Source organism: Rutilus rutilus, assembly GCF_951802725.1.
Source record: "Rutilus rutilus genome assembly, chromosome: 12".
In the NCBI taxonomy this organism is placed as follows: Eukaryota; Metazoa; Chordata; class Actinopteri; order Cypriniformes; family Leuciscidae; genus Rutilus; species Rutilus rutilus.
The window spans coordinates 2,730,962-2,756,760 of NC_140217.1; the positions used below are offsets into that span (position 1 = coordinate 2,730,962).

Below are 25,799 nucleotides of genomic sequence, written 5' to 3' on the forward strand. Positions count from 1 at the left end.
TCAGAGCTCATTCCACGAGAGGCATGGCCTTGTCTTGGGATTGGTCAAGTGGAATACCCATTGCAGATATCTGTGCGGTGGCAGGCTGGGCCTCGCCGTCCACATTTATGAGGTTTTATAACCTGGAATTGGTTTGTGCGTCTGAGCCGCCTCGCCTTAGATTTGTGCAGTTGTCGCAGCACAGCCAGTGACCGTACTCGCTGTTCATCTGTGTATGCTGTGCAGCTGCACTGCGTTTTAAAGATTTGGCTTTAATATTCTCGAGAAAAGGAGTTTTCCCATAGCGTAAGCTAGCCTTACACAATACTCGTTCCCTCATCTCAGGGAAGCGAGGTTACGTTAGTAACCGAGACGAGGGAACTGCAAAGGGACATGAAATAAACAACATATTAGTAATATTAGTAAGCGTTATTTTACAACATCCAAAAAAGTAAAAAATGACATATATTCCTAAAGTAAACAAAACAGTCAATGTTTCACTAGTTACTAATCTTCAACAAGCCAAAATACAATAACAGCAACTTGACTAATCATTGTTCCTCACCTCCTCTTCCTCTATCTCCTTCAGGATGGTTGCCAGATCTTTGCCCTGTAGTTCCTCCTTCAGCAGCATCAGTTTCTGCTCAGCCTCAGACATCAGCTGCAGTGTTTGTTCTTCTGAGTCTGGAGGCAGCTGTGGTGTCGGACCCTTCATCTGCCAGAGACCGAGAGGAATGCTCAGACATTTCATGCATGCATCGTTTGAATGTCAAAACATTTCCTTAATCACTAACTACAGAGAAAACATCCCTGGACACTTTTTAGTGTTTTTTCTTATGCAGTTTCTACTCAATTTTACGGAAAAAAAACTAAAAAAACAATCTAATACACTACCTCTACTATGTATCAGTCTCCGACGCACGTTCACGAGAGCACCACGACGCATATGTGTGTGTGTGTGTGTGTGTGTGTGGTGATGACGCAGCAGCTGGCGTTCTGACATAACCTACAAGCAGAGGAAGATGCACGCGAGGTCACGCATGCGTCGTGGTGCTCTCATGAACACGTGTTGGAGACTGATACAGAAGGGAAGAAATTACTGAATAAAGTTGACATTTTGGTTTTTTTTGGTGCACAGAAACTATTCTCATCACTTCATAAGGTGTAAGGTGTGTGTCAGCTCTGTCTGCTAAACATAATAGTTCCGTTATTGTTCCCTGTACATATGGATCAACAGCATTCATAGTTCCCATGTACCAGTAGGCCAGCCTCTCAGTCACACACACAATCACACGTAAGTGTGATCTGGCCTTTGAGACATTAACAAATCCACCACCACTCTGTACAACAGAAGGGTGAGCTTTAACTTCCACACAGTGTACAGATTGAGGAATGGATCTAAATCAGAAGAGCACAGGTGAACATCTTGATAAGAGGGAGCTTTTGAACTGTGTACATCGAAAAACACATGGCCGTTCCTGGTCAAGAGCTTTCCAAGTTCACAAACCAGTGATCACTGGTGCAAAATGGAAATCAGAGTGCCCAAGTTAAAGAAGTATAATGGGAAAAAAAGTTTTAAATACATACAGTATGCCAAGTTCTTAGATATATTGTATGTAATCTTTGTATCCGTGTTGATTTCATATGGCTTTTATGTTCAACAAGAAGTTTAAATTTAACAAATGTCATGTGGTGTAACCATCAAGTAAAAACTAATAGCATATTTTCTTTATCCCTTGATGAATGATAAAATATATTTTTCAAGCTAAAAATTATTTGTAAAAATATCAAGTAGGATTTTTTATTGAGGAGGGTTTTTTTTTTACCATATAAATACCCTGAAATGTGTGACTTCACGCCCCAAAAAGCTTAATTCAGATATAGGATACATGTATGGAAGCCCATTTCTGCCATAAAGCAATAATTATGAGATAAGAAGTCAATTATGGCATAAAGAATTTAAATGATCAAGAAAAGTCATAAGTATTACAAAGCGTTGAAATTATGAGATAAAAAATCAATTATAGCATAAAAATTTTAATTGTCAGGAAAAGTCACAATTACAAAAAGTTTAAATTAAAATATAAAAAGTCAATTATAACATAAGATAAAATTCAAACAAAAAGTTATAGAAAAAAAATCATAATTTTGACAAAACATTTAGACTTTTTATCTCATAATTATGACTTGGTATTTCACCAAAGCATGATTTTTTTCTTATGTGGCAGAAATGAGATTCCATGGTGATATGAGCTAGTGTCTCACCATCAGAAGAGTCCTGTTTCTGGGCCTCATGGAACTGAATGCATGTGTTGTACTGGGGTAGTTCCCTTTCGAGAGGTCTCTCGTATTGCTTACAGCTAGCTTACGCTATGGGAAAAGTCCTTTTCTCGAGAATATTGAAGCCAAATCTTTAAAACGCAGTGCAGCTGCACAGCATACACAGATGAACGGCGAGTATGGTCATTTGGCTGTGCTGCAGCACATGCACGAATCTAAGGCGAGGCGGCTCAGACGTACAAACCAATTCCAGGTTATAAAACCTCATAAATGTGGACGGCGAGGCCCAGCCTGCCACCGCACAGATATCTTCAATGGGTATTCCACTTGACCAAGCCCAAGACGAGGCCATGCCTCTCGTGGAATGAGCTCTGACGCCTAAGGGGCAATGAAGGCCCTTAGACTCATAAGCCAGCGCGATAGCATCAACTATCCAGCGCGATAATCTCTGCTTTGAGACGGCGAGCCCCTTGGTGCGGCCGCCAAAGCACACGAAAAGCTGTTCCGACTGTCTGAATGAGGCAGAACGCTCCAGATAAACTCTGAGAGCCCCGAGGGGACAGAGTGAATTCGCGTCTCTTTCATCCTCTGGTGAGGGAAGAGCTGCGAGTGAAATAACCTGTGCTCTGAACGGAGTCGAGAGCACTTCAGGAATATAACCATGCCTTGGCTTGAGGACGGCTCTGGAGTCATTAAGCCCAAACTCAAGGCAGGACGCGTTCACTGATAGCACATGTAAATCGCCCACTCTCTTGACTGAAGCGAGCGTCAGAAAAAGAGCGGTTTTGAGCGAGAGGTGCTTCAGGTCCGCAGACCGAAGCGGCTCAAACGGGGCACCCTTCAATGCTTCCAGGACCGTGGAGATGTCCCAGATAGGCACAGAGGTGGGTTGTGGAGGGTTTAGCCTCCTTGCCCCTTTAAGGAAGCGCACGATGAGGTCGTTCCTTCCTAGTGATTGTCTGGCCACAAAAGCGTGAGATGATGTTATGGCCGCCACAAGCGTGGAGGGGGTGCGACCCGCGTCCAAGAGCTCTTGCAAAAAAACCGAGTACACTTGGTACTTCGCATGAGTAAAGTCCAGGCTCCGTGCTGCGCACCAGCCAGAGAACACTACCCATTTCTGAGCATAGAAGTGCCTAGTTGAGGGCGCTCTTGCTTCAGTGATGGTTTTAACACCCTATCCGGGAGACATCCGGGTACCCGCTGAGGGGCCATACATGAAGGGCCCATAAGTCGGGACGGAGATGCCAGATTTTCCCGTTCGCCTGCATGAGGCGATCTCTCCTCAGCGGAATTGGCCATAGGGCTGTTTCCAACAGTTGTGTCAACTCGGAGAACCATAACTGGGTCTTCCAGAGAGGGGCTATTAGTAGCACTGCACACTTGCTTTCCCTGATCTGTGGTAGTATCGTGACCGGAGGAAATGCATATAGCGGACGGCTCGGCCAGTCGTGGGCAGGCGCGTCCTTGCTCTTTGAGAAAAATGTTCTCTGTTCCTCTGACACCAAAGGGGCAATGATGACTCGCTCTCTCCAGAGGAAACCCCCTCGCCGGTCAAACAAATGCCGTTTTTACAGGCGACACAAAACACGCCACTCTCTTCTCTGCTTGCGCCAACTGTCTTACATCATTCCCACCTGTGGCTCAGTGGTGGAATCAAAGACTTTTGCGCCAGAGACCCGTGTTTGAATCCCGGCTCTGGCAGCAGGTGAAAATTATATAACAGCTGCTCTCTTCGTGTCTTTCTTACGATACAGAAAGCAACCCCGCTCCTCCCGTTCACAACGGCGGGGTTAGAGTATTTATGATAATGCTATATGCATTTCCTCCGGTCACGATGCTACCACAGGTCATCGAACGGATCAGGGAAAGCAAGAGTGCAGTGCTACTAATAGCCCCATTTCTGGAAGACCCAGTTATGGTTCTCCGAGTTGACACAACTGCTGGAAACAGCCCCATGGCCAATTCCGCTGAGGAGAGATCTCCTCACGCAGGTGAACGGGAAAATCTGGCATCCCTGTCCCGATTTGTGGGCCCTTCATGTATGGCCCCTCAACGGGTACCCGGGTGTCTCCCGGATAGGGTGCTAAAAACCATCACTGAAGCAAGAGCTCCCTCAACTAGGCACTTCTATGCTCAGAAATGGGTGGTGTTCTCTGGGTGGTGCGCAGCACGGAGTCTGGACCCCGACTCATGCGAAGTACCAAGTGTACTCGGTTCATTTGCAAGAGGTCTTGAACGTGGGTCGCACCCCCTCCACGCTCAAAGTATATGTGGTGGTCATAACATCATCTCATGCTCTTGTGGCCGGACAATCACTAGCAAGGAACAACCTCATCGTGCGCTTCCTTAAAGGGGCAAGGAGGCTAAACCCTCCGCGACCCACCTCTGTGCCTATCTGGGACATCTTCACGGTCCTGGAAGCATTGAAGGGTGTTCCGTTAGAGCCGCTTCGGTCTGCGGAACTGAAGCACCTCTCGCTCAAAATCGCTCTTTTCTGGCGCTCGCTTCAGTCAAGAGAGTGGGCGATTTACATGTGCTATCAGTGAGCGCGTCCTGCCTTGAGTTTGGGCTTAACGACTCCAGAGCCGTCCTCAAGCCAAGACATGGTTATATTCCTAAAGTGCTCTCGACTCAAAGCACAGGTTATTTCACTCCCAGCTCTTCCCTCACCAGAGGATGAAAGAGATGCGAATTTACTCTGTCCCGTCAGGGCTCTCAGAGTTTATCGGGAGCGTTCTGCCTCATTCAGACAGTCGGAACAGCTTTTCGTGTGCTTTGGCGGCCGCACCAAGGGGCTCGCCGTCTCAAAGCAGAGATTATCGCGCTGGATAGTTGATGCTATCGCGCTGGCTTATGAGTCTAAGGGCCTTCATTGCCCCTTAGGCATCAGAGCTCATTCCACGAGAGGCATGGCCTCGTCTTGGGATTGGTCAAGTGGAATACCCATTGAAGATATCTGTGCGGTGGCAGGCTGGGCCTCGCCGTCCACATTTATGAGGTTTTATAACCTGGAATTGGTTTGTGCGTCTGAGCCGCCTCGCCTTAGATTTGTGCAGTTTTCGCAGCACAGCCAGTGACCGTACTCGCCGTTCATCTGTGTATGCTGTGCAGCTGCACTGCGTTTTAAAGATTTGGCTTTAATATTCTCGAGAAAAGGAGTTTTCCCATAGCGTAAGCTAGCCTTACACAATACTCGTTCCCTCATCTCAGGGAACCGAGGTTACGTTAGTAACCGAGACGAGGGAACTGCAAAGGGACATGAAATAAACAACATATTAGTAATATTAGTCAGCGTTATTTTACAACTTCCAAAAAAGTAAAAAATGACATATATTCCTAAAGTAAACAAAACAGTCAATGTTTCACTAGTTACTAATCTTCAACAAGCCAAAATACAATAACAGCAACTTGACTAATCATTGTTCCTCACCTCCTCTTCCTCTATCTCCTTCAGGATGGTTGCCTGATCTACACCCTGCAGTTCCTCCTTCAGCAGCATCAGTTTCTGCTCAGCCTCAGACATCAGCTGCAGTGTTAAACATAATAGTTCTGTTATTGTTCCCTGTACATATGGATCAACAGCATTCATAGTTCCCATGTACCAGTAGGCCAGTCTCTCAGTCACACACACAATCACACGTAAAAGTGATCTGGCCTTTGAGACATTAACAAAACCACCACCACTCTGTACAACAGAAGGGTGAGCTTTAACTTCCACACAGTGTACAGATTGAGGAATGGAACTAAATCAGAAGAGCACAGGTGAACATCTTGATAAGAGGGAGCTTTTGAACTGTGTACATCAAAAAAACACATGGCCATTTCTGGTCAAGAGCTTTCCAAGTTCACAAACCAGTGATCACTGATGCAAAATGGAAATCAGAGTGCCCAAGATAAAGAAGTATAATGGGAAAAAAAGTTTTTTTTTTTTTTTTATCATATAAATACCCTGAAATGTGTGACTTCACGCCCCAAAAAGCTTAATTCAGATATAGGATACATGCATGGAAGCCCATTTCCGCCATAAAGCAATAATTATGAGATAAGAAGTCAATTATGGCATAAAATATTTAAATGATCAAGAAAAGTCATAAGTATTACAAAGCGTTGAAATTATGAGATAAAAAGTAAATTATGGCATAAAAATTTAAATTGTCAGGAAAAAACTAAAAGTTTAAATTAAAATATAAAAGGTCAATTATAACATAAAAAGGTGAAATTAAAACAAAAAAAGATATAGAAAGAAAATCATAATTTTGACAAAACATTTAGACTTTTTATCTCATAATTATGACTTGGTATTTCACCAAAGCATGATTTTTTTCTTATGTGGCAGAAATGAGATTCCATGGTGATATGAGCTAGTGTCTCACCATTAAAAGAGTCCTTTTTCTAGGCCTCATGGAACTGAATGCGCGTGTTATCCTGGGGCAGATTTGCTCCTATCTTGGCAAGGAACTGCAAAGGGACATGAAATAAACAACATATTAGTAATATTAGTAAGCGTTATTTTACAACTTCCAAAAAAGTAAAAAATGACATATATTCCTAAAGTAAACAAAACAGTCAATTTCAAAACACTAGTTTCAAATCTTCAATAAGCCCAAATACAATAACAGCAACTTGACTAATCATTGTTCCTCACCTCCTCTTCCTCTATCTCCTTCAGGATGGTTGCCAGATCTTTGCCCTGTAGTTCCTCCTTCAGCAGCATCAGTTTCTGCTCAGCCTCAGACATCAGCTGCAGTGTTTGTTCTTCTGAGTCTGGAGGCAGCTGTGGTGTCGGACCCTTCATCTGCCAGAGACCAAGAGGAATGCTCAGACATTTCATGCATGCATCGTTTGAATGTCAAAACATTTCCTTAATCACTAACTACAGAGAAAACATCCCTGGACACTTTTTAGTGTTTTTTCTTATGCAGTTTCTACTCAATTTTACAAAAAACAACAACAACAACATTCTAATACACTACCTATACTATGTATCAGTCTCCGACGCACGTTCACGAGAGCACCACGACGCATATATGTGTGTGTGTGTGTGTGTGTGTGTGGTGATGACGCAGCAGCTGGCGCTCTGACACATAACCTACAAGCAGAGGAAGATGCAATTGCGAGGTCGCGCATGCGTCGTGGTGCTCTCGTGAACGCGCGTCGGAGACTGATACAGAAGGGAACAAATTGCTGAATAATTGACTTTTTTTTTTTGGCGCACAAAAAGTATTCTCATCGCTTCATAAAATTAGGGATTAGGGACTTTTACGGGCTTTTAGCACAAGCCATCAGGCAAGTGTTATTTAAATAAACTCCTGATGTACTCACAAACTTTCCAATGCCTTGTTTTATGAGTACAGAACCTATTTGTTCTACTGTAGAAGTTTGGTACCATTCCGGGCATTATTAGTGGGGTAATCTACGAGATACAAACTTGGGTCCATTAGCGCCTGCACTAAGCCATTCGGCTGATATCTCTAAATAAGCTTTAACTTTAATAATGTTTGACCAAGAGAAAAAAGGCTTCAGGGGGCTCGAGGTCAAGGTGCAAAGGACCCTAGGTTGAATTTACTCCGAACCATCCCTTTAAAAAAGTTCAGTTAAAACAGCTCAAACATGCATTTTAGTCTGGGACTCGGCTTTAGCCTTGTCTGTGAAACCAGGGGGTTTATGTATTTGACAAGATTCATTAGTACCAGTGGTATGTGCTGAAGTTTGTCACTGAGGCGCTTCACTCCTGCTTTGACAGTGTTGAGTGTATGTTTGAGTCTGTCCAGACGATCTTTAGCTGTATTACGGCGCTGCTGCGTCTGCTCAAGCTGCTGCTGAAGCTCACAAACCCGCAGAGAGCTGACCGAGGACAATAATGTTGTTATTATTCAGTCACAATAACAGAGCATGTGAAGTGATATCATAGCACTATTATTCACACTGTCTACAATGTCTGCTCTTACCTTGAGAGTTCAGTTTCAGTGAGAGAGTGTTTCATATCCTGAAGCTGAGTTTGAAGTGCATCCCTCTCTTCATTCAGTTGAAGCAGAATTCTCTCATTTTCTGCCTTCATCTTCTCCAAAAGTTCCTGTATTTTTCCCTGAGAGATAAACCTGCATTTATTTCTCAGCAAAAAAAAGACTTTACAATATCGTAATTATTCCAAGCTTTTGACCAGTAGTGTATATACTTATAAATAGTTGAATTGTCTATTTTATTTGTGTGTTGTGAGCTTTGCAGCATGCTAACACAAAGCTCTATTAACATCAATTGCGAGTCCAGTCTCCTGTGCACTTCACATGAGAAGTGCTATTAGTATGACACACATATCTTTATGCTTATTAGAGTATTACATTGACAGCTGATGTGTGATCGATGGTGCTCGCTCTTCTCTCTGCCTGAGCAGTCCTCTCCTCCTCTTGCTTCATCTCCTCCTCCTCCTGCTTCATCTCCTCCTCCTCGTGCTTCATCTCCTCCTCCTCCTGCTTCATCTCCTCCTCCTCGTGCTTCATCTCCTCCTCCTCCTGCTTCATTTCATCTCGCTCTCTGCGCACTCTGTGCACCTGCTCCTCCTGAAGCTGCAGCTCAGCCTGGACACACACACACACACACACACATACATTAATGAACTGAGGCATTTATAGAGCGTTTTATTATGCACTACTGTACACCCAAAGCACTCTACAATCAGATCGGGGTCTCCCCTTAACCACCACTAGGGGGCAGCATCCACTGTCAGAACAATGGCGCCAGTGCGCTCACCACACACCAGCTATAGGTGGAGAGGAGAGAGAGTGATAAAGCCAATTGAAAGCATGAGGATTCTTATTAGTAGGCCATGATTGATAAAGGCCAATGGAGGGAGTTTGGGCAGGACACCGGAGTTACACCCCTACCCTTTACGAGAAGCATTACTAGCACAACCTTTACAATGGCACACTTACACGTATGCTTGCTTTATTATTTTTTTTATCATTTATTAAATGCTTTGTCTTTACCATGGCTGCATCCTTTGCGAAGTGAGCATCACTGTTCGTGACCTTCAGTTCGTTGAGCACTTGTGTCTGCCGGTGGATCTCTGCCTCCGTCCTGTCCAGCTGTGGCTGAAATGTAAGACTTTCTTCCTGAAGAAACAAATAAGAGGATAATCATAAATGTTTATTTACCATGCTGTTCAAAAGATTGGGGTCACTAAGAGTTTTAATCTTAAAGGGATTGTTCACCCAAACTCTGTCATTATTTACTCACCCTCATGTGGCTCCAAACCCAGAAGACTTTTGTTCATCTTCGGAACACAAATGAAGATATTTTTCTGTCCCTCCACTGGCAGCCTATGCAACTACCACTTTCAAGCCCCAGAAAGGGAGTAAGTAATCATTAAAGTAATCCATGTGTCTCCAGTGGTTTATCCGCAACTTAACGAAGCGACACGAGTGCTTTGTTTGCGCAAAAAAACACAATTTACCACTTTATTTACAAAATATAAATCTCCATTGCGCGTTCACGAGAGCACCGTGGCACATGTGTGTTGTGTTGAGGCAAAAGCAGACGTTGTTGCATGAACGCATGCTGGAGATTAATATTTTGTAAATAAGGTGGTAAATTATGTTTTTTGGGGGGTTTTTGCAAACAAAGCACTCTTTAATATGTTTAATAGATTACTTTAATGATGTCTTTACTACCTTTCTGGGGCTTGAAAGTGGTAGTTGTGTAGCTGTCAATGGAGGGACAGAAAGCTCTCAGATTTCATAAAAAAGATCTTCATTTGTGTTCAGAAGATGAAGAGTAATTAATGACAGAATTTTACATTTTAGCTGAACTAACCCTTTAATGAAAGAAGTCTCTTATGCTCACCTGTACAATTTAAAATAACTGTTTTCTATTTTTATCTATTTTTATAATGTAATTTTTTCCTGTGATCAAAGCTGAATTTTCAGTAGCCATTCCTCTTGGCTTGTGTCACATGACCCTTCCAAAATCATTCTAATATGCTGATTTGGTGCTCAAGAAACCTTTCTTATTATTATAAGAATAATAAGAATATATTTTGAATGGTATGGATGAGTGTCATTGGATAGCTTAAATTTTCCCCATCACATATATGAGGTATCATATTAATACACATCTGTGTGGGTTTATGTGTGTGTGCTGTGTCAGTCTGTACATGAATCCAGTTCATCTGTTCTTTCTCAGATACCTGTAGTTGGTCCTTCACTTTGAGGTATCCTCGCATTATGTTCTCTGCTTCATGATGTTTCAACTGCACTTTCTGCAATCGGTTTTCCAGAATGCACAATTTCTATAAAACAAGCACACAAGTTGATTCATTTTTTTGCTTGAACTAACATATTTAATTGTGCTCATCAATACAGGGTGGGTAAACACTCAAGACAGAGGGGAAGATGAAAGACTTGAGAGAAGGAAGAAGAGAATTTACACAGGAAGAATGACCACTTAGGGAAACTTATGGCAGAGATCCCTTCTTTACTCTAATTCTCATTGTTATGTGCAAAAAAAATCTTATTCCCGTGAATTGTTTAGATTGTATAATAATGATGGTGGGCATGGTTTTGGACAGGACAATTTTCAGTTTTTTTTTTTTTTTAATTACAGTAAGGATAAATTGGGACAAAAAAGATTTGACTAGAAAAAAGGCTCAATATTCTTCCTGCTTTTTTTCCTTTTCATTTTGGGAGGAAACCTGGGCGATTCTTAAATTGTAAGATTCACTCAAAATGAACAGAAAAAAAGACAGTTTCTACCTTTTCCTCGTCTAGTTCCTGGTTGTCAGGCAGAGGGCTTCTGCTCTGGGGCTTCATGCTCTCGTACTGGAGCTTCAGGTCCTCCAAACGCTGCCTCTGTGTGTCAGTGGTGTGTTTCATAGCATTCAGCTTCTTCGCTTTAACACACACCTCCTTCTCCAGCACCGTCTGAGCTGACTGCACAACAAAAATGACTGTCACCCACAACTGATATGCAGGTGATTCTGTAACCACGGGCAATTTAACTGGATAGTACAAGTGAAAGAAGTGACAAAAGGTTTTTAAATAACTGATATAAAGGTTAATTTAACCCCACCTTAACAGACATGTTCCTGAATGATGCATTCTCCATCCCACGGTCTTGAAAAACATCCTTGATAACTTGTTCCTCTCCCTGGAACAACCAAGATATGCATCAAATACAGCTATAACGTGACTTAAATGATATGGATATGTTTTAACATTACATGTGTGTGTGTGTGTGTGTGTGTGTGTGTGTGTGTGTGTGTGTGTGTGTGTGTGTTCATAATGTCTGACCTCAGCCAGTTTCTTGCGCATGTTTTCATTCGCATGTTTTAGTTGAAGGATGGTTTCTCTGTTGTTCTCCATAACCGACTGAGAGCTTTCGAAATACGCGATTCTTTCTCTCTCTAGTGGACAGAGAGAAACATTCAGCGGCCATGCGAAGTTGGGTGTAACGTTAATGTCATGCAATATTAACTTTCTGTAGTAGACAGTTTTACTGAGCTCTTTATTAAATTTAAAAGTAATATAAATGTATTAAACCTCTATAGAAGCAACTTTGCTGTATAATAACTCCAGGCTTACATTACAACACAACATTGCCATCCTTGAGAATACATGATTAATAAGAACAATAATAAGAAAACAATTGAAATACTTATTATTCCACTACTGCCGCAATATTACTGACTATTTAACGTTAAGCAGGTTTTAAGTTAACGTTAACTGTTTCAGCTTAATTGGCGAAATCTGTAATAAAAAACTTACCCAGAAGTTTAATTTTTCTCCGGAGCTCGGAAATTGGATTATCGATAGCTTCCTTTTTGACAGTCATTTTAATGAATAGTTATTATTTTGATAGTTAAGATTAAGAATAGTTAAGATTTCTGCCTCTAACTGTTACCGCCAGTAATTTGAAACTCGTTTGTTTGTGTCTGAAACTCGTTGCTTAGCAACTGAACCACTGTGTAGCGGTGTAGCTGGACGTTGGCTCATGAATATTAATTAAGTTACGTACCTTTACCCAGAGCCATAGAGAGAGAGAGTTGCGACAACGGAAGTTCGAAATGCTTAGTTGTCACGTGATTCGCGTAGACCTCATATAGTTCCAGGAAGTGCTTCAGCGCCAATTCAAATCGATGGAGTTAGAGAGCAGAACTTTGATTTCTGGTAGTTTGTAGTCAATAAATTAATTGATTTACATTATGTATATAATACACTGATATGTGAATGTAGTATGTGTTTGTAGTTACAGAAATTTTATTTTTAAAAGATAAAAATCTGCTAGTATTTAATGTTTATAGTGGTCAACCAGCATCATGCCTGCCGTTTGTTAACATACGTTCCATTGTAGTCAATGGAGTTGTCGCAACTCTCTCTCTCTATGGCTCTGCCTTTACCAAACGCTCGAGAAAGTGGACATTACGTGCATGAGCTAATTCATATTTATTAATTTCTCAACCAGATCACATCACAGAATTATTTAATATTTACACTCCGAAAGAAACAAGTACAAACTGAAAAATGGCTTCGTCACATAGACGCACTGAAAAACTTTTTATTGTAATAAAACGAGTGGCTTCCGTTCTATTAAAATAAATAAATAAACGTTGTTAGATAGCTATAGCCAATGGTTACCATTATTGTAACGAAATATCACAATTTTAAACACAAAAAGTTATTCCGTAACACAAAATTAGATATTCAAAAAGTTATAGTTAATAGTCTAATAAATCATAATACTGTATATACAAATGACAACAAAAAACACAATAATCTTTTAGCAAAAACAAAATGAATATATTTGTAACACTTTTGGCTGTAATGACGTGGCATCATTTACTGGTGCATGAAATCAGTGCAATTATGGCAGGTCTCTCTATTTTTCTCTCCCTACAAAATTCTTTCTATCAATCTTTTGGTCTTGTCCTAGTCCACTGTTTTCAGCCCCTCATTGGACTTCTTGAGGATGGACAGTAATCTCTGGCATGAAGTATGGTCTGTCCACTGTGCCATCATTGCGTTCAAGATCCTCCACTGTTGGAACAATTTAGGTTGAGACAAACAATAGCATGAACTTAACATGAAACATCTGCCAAATAGTATAAACGCTAACAATAGAAGCATCACCTTAAGAGCAAAGAAAGGCTTGAGATCCCAACAAAGAGAGTTCATGGAGATCACATTAACAACATGCAAAGATTGAGAAAAGTGAAGCACAGACGTAGAAAAAGAGGCAATAGAGCGGCAAACAGTGACAAATATCAGGCATTGAAAAGGTTGCAATCTGTCGATACCATAACCAGAGCAGACTAAAATATAGGGCAATACACTTTTTTTTTTTCTTTGATTGTTTTTTTTTTTTAAGTTCACTTTCTTTCGGTGCTTTTTTCTTGTTCTGTTACACTGCACCATGAAATGACCACATAAGGCATATCATTTTCACATTTTTCAGATAGGCCTACAAATTCTTACAAAATTACATTTTGGTCTTGGCTGGTAGGCTATGACTGTAAACAGATTTATTTATTTTTTTTGTAGTTGTTGCTGTAAGCATAGCGATACTGCAAAATCTTTCTGCTTTCTTCAAAATTATTAAGAGATTGATAAGTAACAATAATTAGGCACAAGTCGAGCACCTACATTACACTTTTACATGTCCTTACATTAAAATGTTCTACATAAATCACAAACACAGTCACATTCTACAAGTGCTATGTAAGCATCTAATGGGGTCTAGGTCCACGTAAACAATTGTCATTCGTTCAATCAGCTCGTACTTTGAGTAAAAGACTGTTTCTGTCCTATATGTGTCATGTCGTATGTGCGCCTCTTCAATGTGCGTCTCTTGATTTAGTGGCGTCTCTTCTTCTTGCTCCTGCTTAAAGGAACACGCCGACTTTTTGGGACTTTATCTTATTCCCCGTATCCCCCAGAGTTAGATAAGTCCACACACACCCTTCTCATCTCCGTGCGTGCCGTAACTCTGTCTGACGCACCCACCGCTAGCCTAGCTTAGCACAAAGACTGGAGGTAAACGTCTCCAGCTAGCATACTGCTCCCATAAGCGACAAAATAATGCCAACATTTTCCTATTTACATGTTGTGATGTGTATAGTCACAGCGTGTAATAACAAGGTCACATGAGACACAGCCATCTTCTAACCGTATACATACTGGGAACTATATTCTCAGAAGGTGAAGCACTGCTACTTTTGTGGAGTAAATATGAGCTTCAAACATACAGTGACTGGGTTGAAATAATACAACGCTTTAGTGTTAATAATGATTAATAACTATAGTGGTGATTTCCAGGAAAGGCTGTTACTGTACCGTATAAATCTCAGTACTGGCCAACACTAATGTGAATAATGTACAGTATATTAACCCTGTGAATATAAATATACCATTTCCAACAAAGTCCAGCATCTTTGTTGTTCCACATTCATAATGGCAGTCAATGAACTTATGAGAATATATTACTGAATGACAGCATCAGTTTCTTCAGTTGTACTGATGTTCACTCGATCTTATAGACTCTTTGTATATATTGTATATACTCTTTGTATATTCTTTGTTGGAAATGGTATATTTATATTCACAGGGTTAATATACTGTACATTATTCACATTAGTGTTGGCCAGTACTGAGATTTATACGGTACAGTAACAGCCTTTCCTGCAAATCACCACTATAGTTATTAATCATTATTAACACTAAAGCGTTGTATTATTTCAACCCAGTCACTGTATGTTTGAAGCTCATATCATTTTAATAAATCATGGTTTCCCAAACTGGGCTTCATGAGGGAACTGAAGGGCGTTTGTGAGTTTATGTTTATATGTCTATGGTGTTTTTAATATGCTTTAAGAAAAACCATGTGTAAATTCATAAGTCGACACCATTGCTGTCATGGGTCGTCAAAGGGAAGCGAGGATACAATTGCAGGTAAGGAATTTATTTAGAATAATAAACAAGAACAGAACATAAACAAGAACAGAACATAAACAAAAACTCCCTCGTGGGGGAAAACAAGACAGGCCAAAACTCAAGAACATAACATGGGGGAAACAGCGACAACGATCCACACAGACTGCAAACAAGAGGGAACTAATAAAGGGAAACTAATCAGGGGGAACAGGTGGGAGAACTCAAACAATAATCAGATAACAAGTAGGGCGGGGCTAACAATAACACAAGCACATGGCTCAACATAACAGACACCCAAGTGCAGAACAAGACAGGACAGACATGTGACATAACCCCCTCCTTAAGGAGTGGCTTCCAGACACTCCACTAGAACGGGGGGGACCGACCAGGGCGGGACGGAGGGGACAGACCAGGGCGGGACGGGAGGGACAGACCAGGGCGGGACTGGAGGAACAGACCAGGGCGGGACTGGAGGAACAGACCAGGGCAGGACGGGAGGGACAGAACAGGGCGGGACGGAAGAGACAAACCAGGGCGGGACGGGAGAAACAAACTGTCCCTCGGGCGGCCAGGGTGGAGCAGATTGTCCATCGGGCGGCCAGGGCGGAGACTCTCCTTCGGGTGGCCAGGGCGGAGACTTTCCCTCGGGCGGCCAGGGCGGAGAAGACCCCTCGGGCGGCCAGGGCGGAGAAGACCCCTCGGGCGGCCAGGGCGGAGAAGACCCCTCGGGCGGCCAGGGCGGAGAAGACCCCTCGGGCGGCCAGGGCGGAGAAGACCCCTCGGGCGGCCAGGGCGGAGAAGACCCCTCGGGCGGCCACGGCGGTGAAGACCCCTCGGGCGGCCAGGGCGGTGAAGACCCCTCGGGCGACCAGGGCGGAGAAGACCCCTCGGGCGGCCAGGGCGGAGAAGACCCCTCGGGCGGCCACGGCGCAGGAACTGGAACAAACACCACCGGCTCAGGCACTGGGACTGGCCCCACCGGCTCAGGCCCTGTAACTGGCACCACCGGCTCAGGCACTGGAATTGGCACCACCGGCTCAGGCACTGGAACTAGTCCCACCGGCTCCGACTCAGACACCACCGGCCCAGGAACAGACATAGACACAAGAACAGGCACAGGAACAGACACAGGCACAGGAACAGACACTGGAACAGACACTGGAACAGACACTGGAACAGACACTGGAACAGACACTGGAACAGACACTGGAACAGACACTGGAACAGACACTGGAACAGACACTGGAACAGACACTGGAACAGACACTGGAACAGACACTGGAACAGACACTGGCTCCTGTTCAGGAACAGACACTGGCTCCGGCTCAGGAACAGACACTGGCTCCGGCTCAGGAACAGACACTGGCTCCGGCTCAGGAACCGACACTGGCTCCGGCTCAGGAACAGACACTGGCTCCGGCTCAGGAACAGACACGGGCTCCGGCTCAGGAACAGACACGGGCTCCGGCTCAGGAACAGACACGGGCTCCGGCTCAGGAACAGACACTGGCTCCGGCTCAGGAACAGGCACGGGCTCCGGCTCAGGGACAGACACGGGAACAGACACTGACTCCGGCTCAGGAACAGACACTGGCTCCGGCTCAGGAACAGACACTGGCTCCGGCTCAGGAACAGACACTGGCTCCGGCTCAGGAACAGACACTGGCTCCGGCTCAGGAACAGACACTGGCTCCGGCTCAGGAACAGACACTGGCTCCGGCTCAGGAACAGACACTGGCTCCGGCTCAGGAACAGACACTGGCTCCGGCTCAGGAACAGACACTGGCTCCGGCTCAGGAACAGACACTGGCTCCGGCTCAGGAACAGACACTGGCTCCGGCTCAGGAACAGACACTGGCTCCGGCTCAGGAACAGACACTGGCTCCGGCTCAGGAACAGACACTGGCTCCGGCTCAGGAACAGACACTGGCTCCGGCTCAGGAACAGACACTGGCTCCGGCTCAGGAACAGACACTGGCTCCGGCTCAGGAACAGACACTGGCTCCGGCTCAGGAACAGACACTGGCTCCGGCTCAGGAACAGGCACGGGCTCCGGCTCAGGAACAGGCACGGGCTCCGGCTCAGGGACAGACACGGGAACAGACACTGACTCCTGTTCAGGAACAGACACTGGCTCCGGCTCAGGAACAGACACTGGCTCCGGCTCAGGAACAGACACTGGCTCCGGCTCAGGAACAGACACTGGCTCCGGCTCAGGAACAGACACTGGCTCCGGCTCAGGAACAGACACTGGCTCCGGCTCAGGAACAGACACTGGCTCCGGCTCAGGAACAGACACTGGCTCCGGCTCAGGAACAGACACTGGCTCCGGCTCAGGAACAGACACTGGCTCCGGCTCAGGAACAGACACTGGCTCCGGCTCAGGAACAGACACTGGCTCCGGCTCAGGAACAGACACTGGCTCCGGCTCAGGAACAGACACTGGCTCCGGCTCAGGAACAGACACTGGCTCCGGCTCAGGAACAGACACTGGCTCCGGCTCAGGAACAGACACTGGCTCCGGCTCAGGAACAGACACTGGCTCCGGCTCAGGAACAGACACTGGCTCCGGCTCAGGAACAGACACTGGCTCCGGCTCAGGAACAGACACTGGCTCCGGCTCAGGAACAGACACTGGCTCCGGCTCAGGAACAGACACTGGCTCCGGCTCAGGAACAGACACTGGCTCCGGCTCAGGAACAGACACTGGCTCCGGCTCAGGAACAGACACTGGCTCCGGCTCAGGAACAGACACTGGCTCCGGCTCAGGAACAGACACTGGCTCCGGCTCAGGAACAGACACTGGCTCCGGCTCAGGAACAGACACTGGCTCCGGCTCAGGAACAGACACTGGCTCCGGCTCAGGAACAGACACTGGCTCCGGCTCAGGAACAGACACTGGCTCCGGCTCAGGAACAGACACTGGCTCCGGCTCAGGAACAGACACTGGCTCCGGCTCAGGAACAGACACTGGCTCCGGCTCAGGAACAGACACTGGCTCCGGCTCAGGAACAGACACTGGCTCCGGCTCAGGAACAGACACTGGCTCCGGCTCAGGAACAGACACTGGCTCCGGCTCAGGAACAGACACTGGCTCCGGCTCAGGAACAGACACTGGCTCCGGCTCAGGAACAGACACTGGCTCCGGCTCAGGAACAGACACTGGCTCCGGCTCAGGAACAGACACTGGCTCCGGCTCAGGAACAGACACTGGCTCCGGCTCAGGAACAGACACTGGCTCCGGCTCAGGAACAGACACTGGCTCCGGCTCAGGAACAGACACTGGCTCCGGCTCAGGAACAGACACTGGCTCCGGCTCAGGAACAGACACTGGCTCCGGCTCAGGAACAGACACTGGCTCCGGCTCAGGAACAGACACTGGCTCCGGCTCAGGAACAGACACTGGCTCCGGCTCAGGAACAGACACTGGCTCCGGCTCAGGAACAGACACTGGCTCCGGCTCAGGGACAGACACTGGCTCCGGCTCAGGGACAGACACGGGCTCCGGCTCAGGGACAGACACGGGCTCCGGCTCAGGGACAGACACGGGCTCCGGCTCAGGGACAGACACGGGCTCCGGCTCAGGGACAGACACGGGCTCCGGCTCAGGGACAGACACGGGCTCCGGCTCAGGGACAGACACGGGCTCCGGCTCAGGGACAGACACGGGCTCCGGCTCAGGGACAGGAACAGACATCACCGGCTCAGGAACAGACACCACCGGCTCAGGAACAGACACCACCGGCTCAAGTGTGTGTGTAGCCCACACACACCACATGGCTGTGGCCATAATGGCCAGTGTCGCGGTCACTGAGGGCTCAGGCTCAGGAACAGACACCACCGGCCCAGACACAGGCTCGACGGCGGCTATCTTGCCCGAAGACCCAGTCTTGGTAGTGACCTTCTTGTCCGAAGACACAGGCTCGACAGGCGTAACGTGAACAGGTTCAGTGGTGGCCATCTTGTCCGAAGACACAGGCTCAGCAGACGTGACGGGAACACTCTCGGCGGCGACCATCTTGTCCGAAGACACAGGCTCGACAGGCGTAACGTGAACAGGTTCAGCGGTGGCCATCTTGTCCGAAGACACAGGCTCAGCAGATGTGACGGGAACACCCTCGGCGGCGGCCATCCTGTCCGAAGACACCGGCTCGGCAGACTTGACATGAACAGTCTCTGACTGGGCAGACGTGACATGAACAGTCTCTGACTGGGCAGACGTGACGTGAACAGTCTCTGGCTGGGCAGACGTGACGTGAACAGTCTCTGGCTGGGCAGACGTGACGTGAACAGTCTCTGGCTGGGCAGACGTGACGTGAACAGTCTCTGGCTGGGCAGACGTGACGTGAACAGTCTCTGGCTGGGCAGACGTGACGTGAACCGTCTCTGGCTGGGCAGACGTGACGTGAACAGTCTCTGGCTGGGCAGACGTGACGTGAACAGTCTCTGGCTGGGCAGACGTGACGTGAACCGTCTCTGGCTGGGCAGACGTGACGTGAACAGTCTCTGGCTGGGCAGACGTGACGTGAACAGTCTCTGGCTGGGCAGACGTGACGTGAACAGTCTCTGGCTGGGCAGACGTGACGTGAACAGTCTCTGGCTGGGCAGACGTGACGTGAACAGTCTCTGGCTGGGCAGACGTGACGTGAACAGTCTCTGGCTGGGCAGACCTGACGTGAACAGTCTCTGGCTGGGCAGACCTGACGTGAACAGTCTCTGGCTCCTCCGCAACGGAATCCTCCGGGACATTGGGGAGGCCGGAGGTCTTCCTCCTCCGCCGTCTTCGATGGTGAGGTGCAGGTTCAGGTCTGGACGGAATTAATGGTGGATGGAGCTCTGGGCTAGGCAGCAGCGATGCATTCTCTGGGCTGGGCAGCGGCGATGCATTCTCTGGGCTGGGCAGCGGCGATGCATTCTCTGGGCTGGGCAGCGGCGATGCATTCTCTGGGCTGGGCAGCGGCGATGCATTCTCTGGGCTGGGCAGCGGCGATGCATTCTCTGGGCTGGGCAGCGGCGATGCATTCTCTGGGCTGGGCAGCGGGGATGCAGGCGGGTCCGATGTATCCCACCGAGCACGATGGTGGAGATACTTAGTGAAACCCAGAAAGTCTAAAATTTCCAGCCCCTTCATCTCCCATCGAGGCAAGGGATCATCCAAACCAACATTAAATAAGTCCTTAAGGACTATATCCCCAAGCCCGAGTCCCTCTGCTGCCGCGCTGAACCTCAGGGCGAAATCCTTCACCCTGGTCCCCTGCTGTCGGAGAGAAACCAAGTTGCTGAACCTCATGATGCGCTTAAGGTGAGGGCAGGAATCCTTCTGCTGAATCCTCATGATGGTGGATCGTTCTGTCATGGGTCGTCAAAGGGAAGCGAGGATACAATTGCAGGTAAGGAATTTATTTAGAATAATAAACAAGAACAGAACATAAACAAGAACAGAACATAAACAAAAACTCCCTCGTGGGGGAAAACAAGACAGGCCAAAACTCAAGAACATAACATGGGGGAAACAGCAACAACGATCCACACAGACTGCAAACAAGAGGGAACTAATAAAGGGAAACTAATCAGGGGGAACAGGTGGGAGAACTCAAACAATAATCAGATAACAAGTAGGGCGGAGCTAACAATAACACAAGCACATGGCTCAACATAACAGACACCCAAGTGCAGAACAAGACAGGACAGACATGTGACAATTGCTGAGTATTTTCTCCTTAAAACTGCAGTGAACCAAAGACATGCAGTCTCAAAAACATGCTTTGAAATCGCTGGTGTTTCTGCGATTGTGACAAAATATGTCATTTTGGTGATCAAAGATGAGTTTTAAGGGATAAAATAATTGACTACAGGGGAACTTTAAAATTGGGGTTTTAAAAAACACTGCTTAAAATCTGTGGTTTGCTGACGAAAACATTCGGGAATCCTTAATCATGTCACATAATATTTCTGTCAAAGTTGAAATTTTGAGTGTAAACACTAAGATTTTGTGCATCCATGATTTTCATCAGACATGAAACAAACGACAGCATTTACTGAGACTTACTTGCTCAGTGTTCCTGACCCTTATAATATTCCACTTCAAACAAAACACCAGTTTCAAACGGTTTCATACCCTGGTATTATTTTAATGAGGACTCAAACATAATGGTATTGAGTGTCAGAGATGCAGACGCACACGTGTGAACTATATTTCTTGAACTATATTGTATCAAGGTTTAACACTCTTTCTGTGATTCACACATGGATATGGTGATGGAGATCAATACGGCACATGGAGAACGCCAGACTCGTTTTCTGACCCGTTATCTTCACCAGCGTTACCATGACGACAACCACACAGGCCACCGTCCTCTCCTCAGCATCCACTCCTCGTAAGTGCGAGTTTCGGAGAAGCAATGCATGACAATCCAGTCACACGCCACTCGAATCCCGGCATCTCGATGGAGAGAGACGTTATTGATCCCTGAGGGATCATTTACTCTCGCAGGATGTGCATCTATTTCTGAACTTCATGAAACACTCAATTATCAAAGCGCATGGATGTGTCATATTTCACTGGATCTCCAGACGCTTTCTCAACTTGAAGTCTCCCTGTGTCAAAAATCAAGCTTATAATGTTATTTATATGTTCATATAGGTGTTTTTAATATGCTTTAAGACAAACCATGTGTAAATTCATAAGTCGACACCATTGCTGAGTATTTTCTCCTTAAAACTGCAGTGAACCAAAGACAGTCTCAAAAACACGCTTTGAAATCGCTGGTGTTTCTGAGGTCACAAACTACCTTGTAACAAATCAGATCAACGTGTGATCGTCAACCAGTGGATCTCTGAGCTGAGTGAGTGAGTGGAGGCGGGGCTCATTTGCATATTCATAGAACTGCGTATACTAAATGAGGCAAGGGTGTCGAGTTACATTCAAGATATTTAAAGGCATGAAGAATGTTTTTTCCAAGGAAAAAACCTTCAAATTTGTTATTTTGGTGATCAAAGATGAGTTTTAAGGGCTAAAAGTATTGACTACAGGAGGACTTTAAATGATGGAGAATCTCCAGAAATCAAACCTGTGTTTGTGCAGGTCAGAAAAAGCAACCAAAGGAGAGAAAAACACTGCTAACTGCTCAATTTGACAAGATCGCTGTTTCTCCATCCACCTATTTTTATGCAAAATTTGGGATATCACATAAAAACACTGGATGGAAACGGCAAGATGCAGATAAACTCTGAAAATGCACATACAGTATAAAACTCAAGCGCTTGAGGCGGAACATTTTTTATCTGATAAGAAGACTCGCACATAAACTATAAACTACGATGGAAACAAATAAATCCCTCGATGCGCAACAATAAACTCACGTGACTTTCCCTCAGGCTGTGATTGGATAACTGGAGTGACCAGTGGACCAATGGCGTCGCAGCGTCTCTAATGTTGGTTTGGTGTTTCTGAAACACCGGAGTGTGTGATCAGAATGATTTGGTGTAATTCCCTCCAGAAGCATCTCACACACACGAGTGTGTTCCCGAACACCAGCATCTGAACGCTAGAGAACACGACAGCGTTTACTGTGTTTCGTCTGACGCTCTGAGACACTCGTTTATGATGGAGGGAAAAAGAGAAAGATTGCAGAAACTTACAGTTTTATTACTGATAATTTACACTAATTTCCCAGGAAATTAGCACATGGGATGGAAACGCTGCTTTATTCTTATATTGCTTATTCACTGCTTTATTCAAATATTTTATGAATATAAATTAAATTCACAACTTTGGATGGAAACTGATGTCAGTGAAACACTGATTAAACATCTACTATAGTGGAATATTAGTGATTTATGTGTTCCTTGCGCAAAATGCATTTCCTCATAAACACACTTTTTGTCTCGATAATGCAGAAACATCATATTCATCTTCACGGACCTTCAGAAAACACAGTTTCAGACGGATGAACATTTACTGTGTGGAGAACTAACAGAGTAATGAGAGACTGAAGAGATAAACAGAAGAAGAGACTTTATTTGCTCACAGTAAATGAAGATCAGCTCAACAAACCAACACAATCCTGATAACATCGACACACACACACACTCACACACACACACACACACACACACACACACACAGACAGACACACACACTCATACAGACAAAGACACACCCACACACACACACACACACTTATTTCCTGCAGAGATAATGACTCTGGCATGTTTTAATATGAACCCGCTCTCAGTTACACAATGGAGGGAAAAAATGAATAAAATGATCAGTATCGGTCAGTATTAACATATTGTTCATGATCAGCATGAGTCTGATTACACTAAAACTGGCAGTATCATCATGACTGATTTCTTACATTTCAAACAGTAACTTTATGGGTAACACTTTACAATAAGTTAATGTTAGTTATGTTCATATAACTACGGTGCAATAACTACTGTAATATTAACAGATACAACTTTTGATCTTATACATGCTTTAGTAAATGCTGAGATTAAAGGTATAGTGGAGGATTTTCCCGAATTTTAAAAAAGAACCGCCCTCTCCACTTTTTGAAAAAATGCACATGCGCAACACTCACAATACTTCTTTGGAATGACGAATGCGCATGCGTCGCGTCTGAACGCGTTGTTGTCTTTGGAGCTCCATCGATTTGATTTATAATTCTTGATTTTTCTCTTTAAACTCACTTACAACGAACATTTTCTTCTTTTCCTCACCTCATAGTTACAATGCGGACTGTTGAGCAGACGCGTCTCAAGCCTATTAGTGATCCAACATCGGATACTCTTATAGGTTACTCCTGTGGATCAAGGCTGAACGCGTCTTCTCCACACTCACTTACAAACAAACATTTTTTCACCTATCGTGCGTCTACTCTACACCCGTACCACTAAAAAGACGGATTATATCCAAGACTTCAGTCATAAATTAGTATTAATATTGATAGCATCACTGGTAGCGTCGTTGCTAACTTACTGACCATCTGTTAAAATGGCGAATATATCAGATGTAAGTAGTCTACCTTTTGGTGCAGGTGAGGACACATTTGAGCTGCACGCACTGCAGTCTGAGCTGGAAGCTGTTGAGAAACAGATCCACGACCTTTTAGTGAGACAAGCCGAGCTGAGAGACCGGCGTTTAGCTCTTGAAACATCACAAATCAGTGATTAACGTTACTAACCCGCTGACTCCGACCTCGTCTACTCCGTGCGTTTCTCAGCATCGGTCCCGAGCGCCGAGGTCGCGATCAGCCATGGTCTCGTTCACTCCGGCTCCAACACGCCACCACGAAGCCTGGATGGTTCCGCAGCGGAAGACGCGAGTCAGGTCTAGACCAAGACTCTCTCCGACCCTCCCGGTTTTCGAGATATCCACCCAAAACCGCTTCTCCCCTCTTCGCGAAACAGGACACGATGCTGTGATCATCGGCGATTCCATCGTTCGGCACGTACACGCTACGTTAGGTAAAAGTAAGGTGCACAGTCACTGCTTTCCTGGTGCTCGTGTTTCTGAAATCGCTGCTCGCGTTCCCGAGATTCTGAACAGTGACGAGCACGTCTGAACTGTGGTCCTGCACGCGGGAGTGAACGACATCAGGCTGCGCCAGACGGAGGTTCTGAAGAAAGACTTCAGGAATCTGATCGATACGGTACGCAGCACATCGCCTGAAACAACGATCATAGTGTCAGGACCGCTTCCCACGTACCGACTAGGACATGAAAAGTTTAGCAGATTATTCGCGCTAAATGAATGGTTAATGTCATGGTGCAATGAGCAGAAACTGCTCTTTGTAAATAATTGGAATCTGTTTTGGGAGCGTCCTAGGCTTTTCCGTGCTGATGGCTTACACCCAAGCAGATTCGGAGCAGATCTTCTGTCGGATAACATCTCCAAAATGTTAAATACCTTTTGACTACTAACCAAAAGTCCAAATCATAGTCTCTGCTGCACCAATTTAACTGATATAAATACTAGTGTAGAACATTGCATAGAAACTGTGTCTATTCCTCGTTTAGTGAGATTAAATAATAAATCTACTGCAGGATCTAGGAAAAATCTAATTGTTATTAAAACAGAAAATGATGCTATTAGTAAACAAAAACAATTTCTAAAGCTAGGTCTTCTAAACATTAGATCACTCACACCTAAGGCAGTTATTGTAAATGAAATAGTCACAGATAATAGCTTCGATGTACTTTGCCTTACTGAAACCTGGCTTAAACCAAATGATTATTTCGGTCTAAATGAGTCTACTCCATCTGGATACTCCTATAAACATGAGCCCCGTCTGATTGGTCGTGGCGGCGGTGTTGCAACAATCTATAGAGATATTCTCAATGTTACTCAGAAAATGGGTTATAAGTTTATTTCGTTTGAAGTACTTGTACTAAATGTTACGCTCTTAGATGTAAGAAAAACATCCCTATTATAGTATCTCTAGCCTTGGCTACCGTATATAGACCGCCTGGGCCTTACGCTGATTTCCTAAAAGAGTTTGCAGATTTTCTCTCAGACCTATTGGTCAATGTCGATAAAGCATTAATTGTTGGAGATTTTAACATACACGTAGATAATCCAAATGATGCGTTAGGGGCTGCGTTTACAGATTT

The 25,799-nt window shown here is 45.2% G+C and overlaps 2 protein-coding genes across 2 annotated transcripts in view; one reads left to right on the plus strand and one right to left on the minus strand.

Moving 5' to 3' along the window:
* The window catches only part of LOC311300695 (uncharacterized protein), a 283,730-nt gene that overhangs the window by 170,457 nt on the left and 87,474 nt on the right, over positions 1-25,799 (plus strand). The window lies entirely within an intron of this gene.
* Positions 6,869-20,538, minus strand: LOC311301264 (outer dynein arm-docking complex subunit 3-like; the record flags this gene model as incomplete). Its single annotated transcript, XM_084426232.1, has 11 exons — positions 6,869-7,057; positions 7,953-8,106; positions 8,211-8,347; positions 8,601-8,837; positions 9,246-9,371; positions 10,445-10,546; positions 11,010-11,186; positions 11,326-11,403; positions 11,547-11,659; positions 19,059-19,315; positions 20,252-20,538. The coding sequence occupies 11 exons, from the start codon at positions 20,536-20,538 to the stop codon at positions 6,890-6,892; spliced, it is 1,836 nt and encodes a 611-aa protein (XP_084282358.1). The 3' UTR covers positions 6,869-6,889.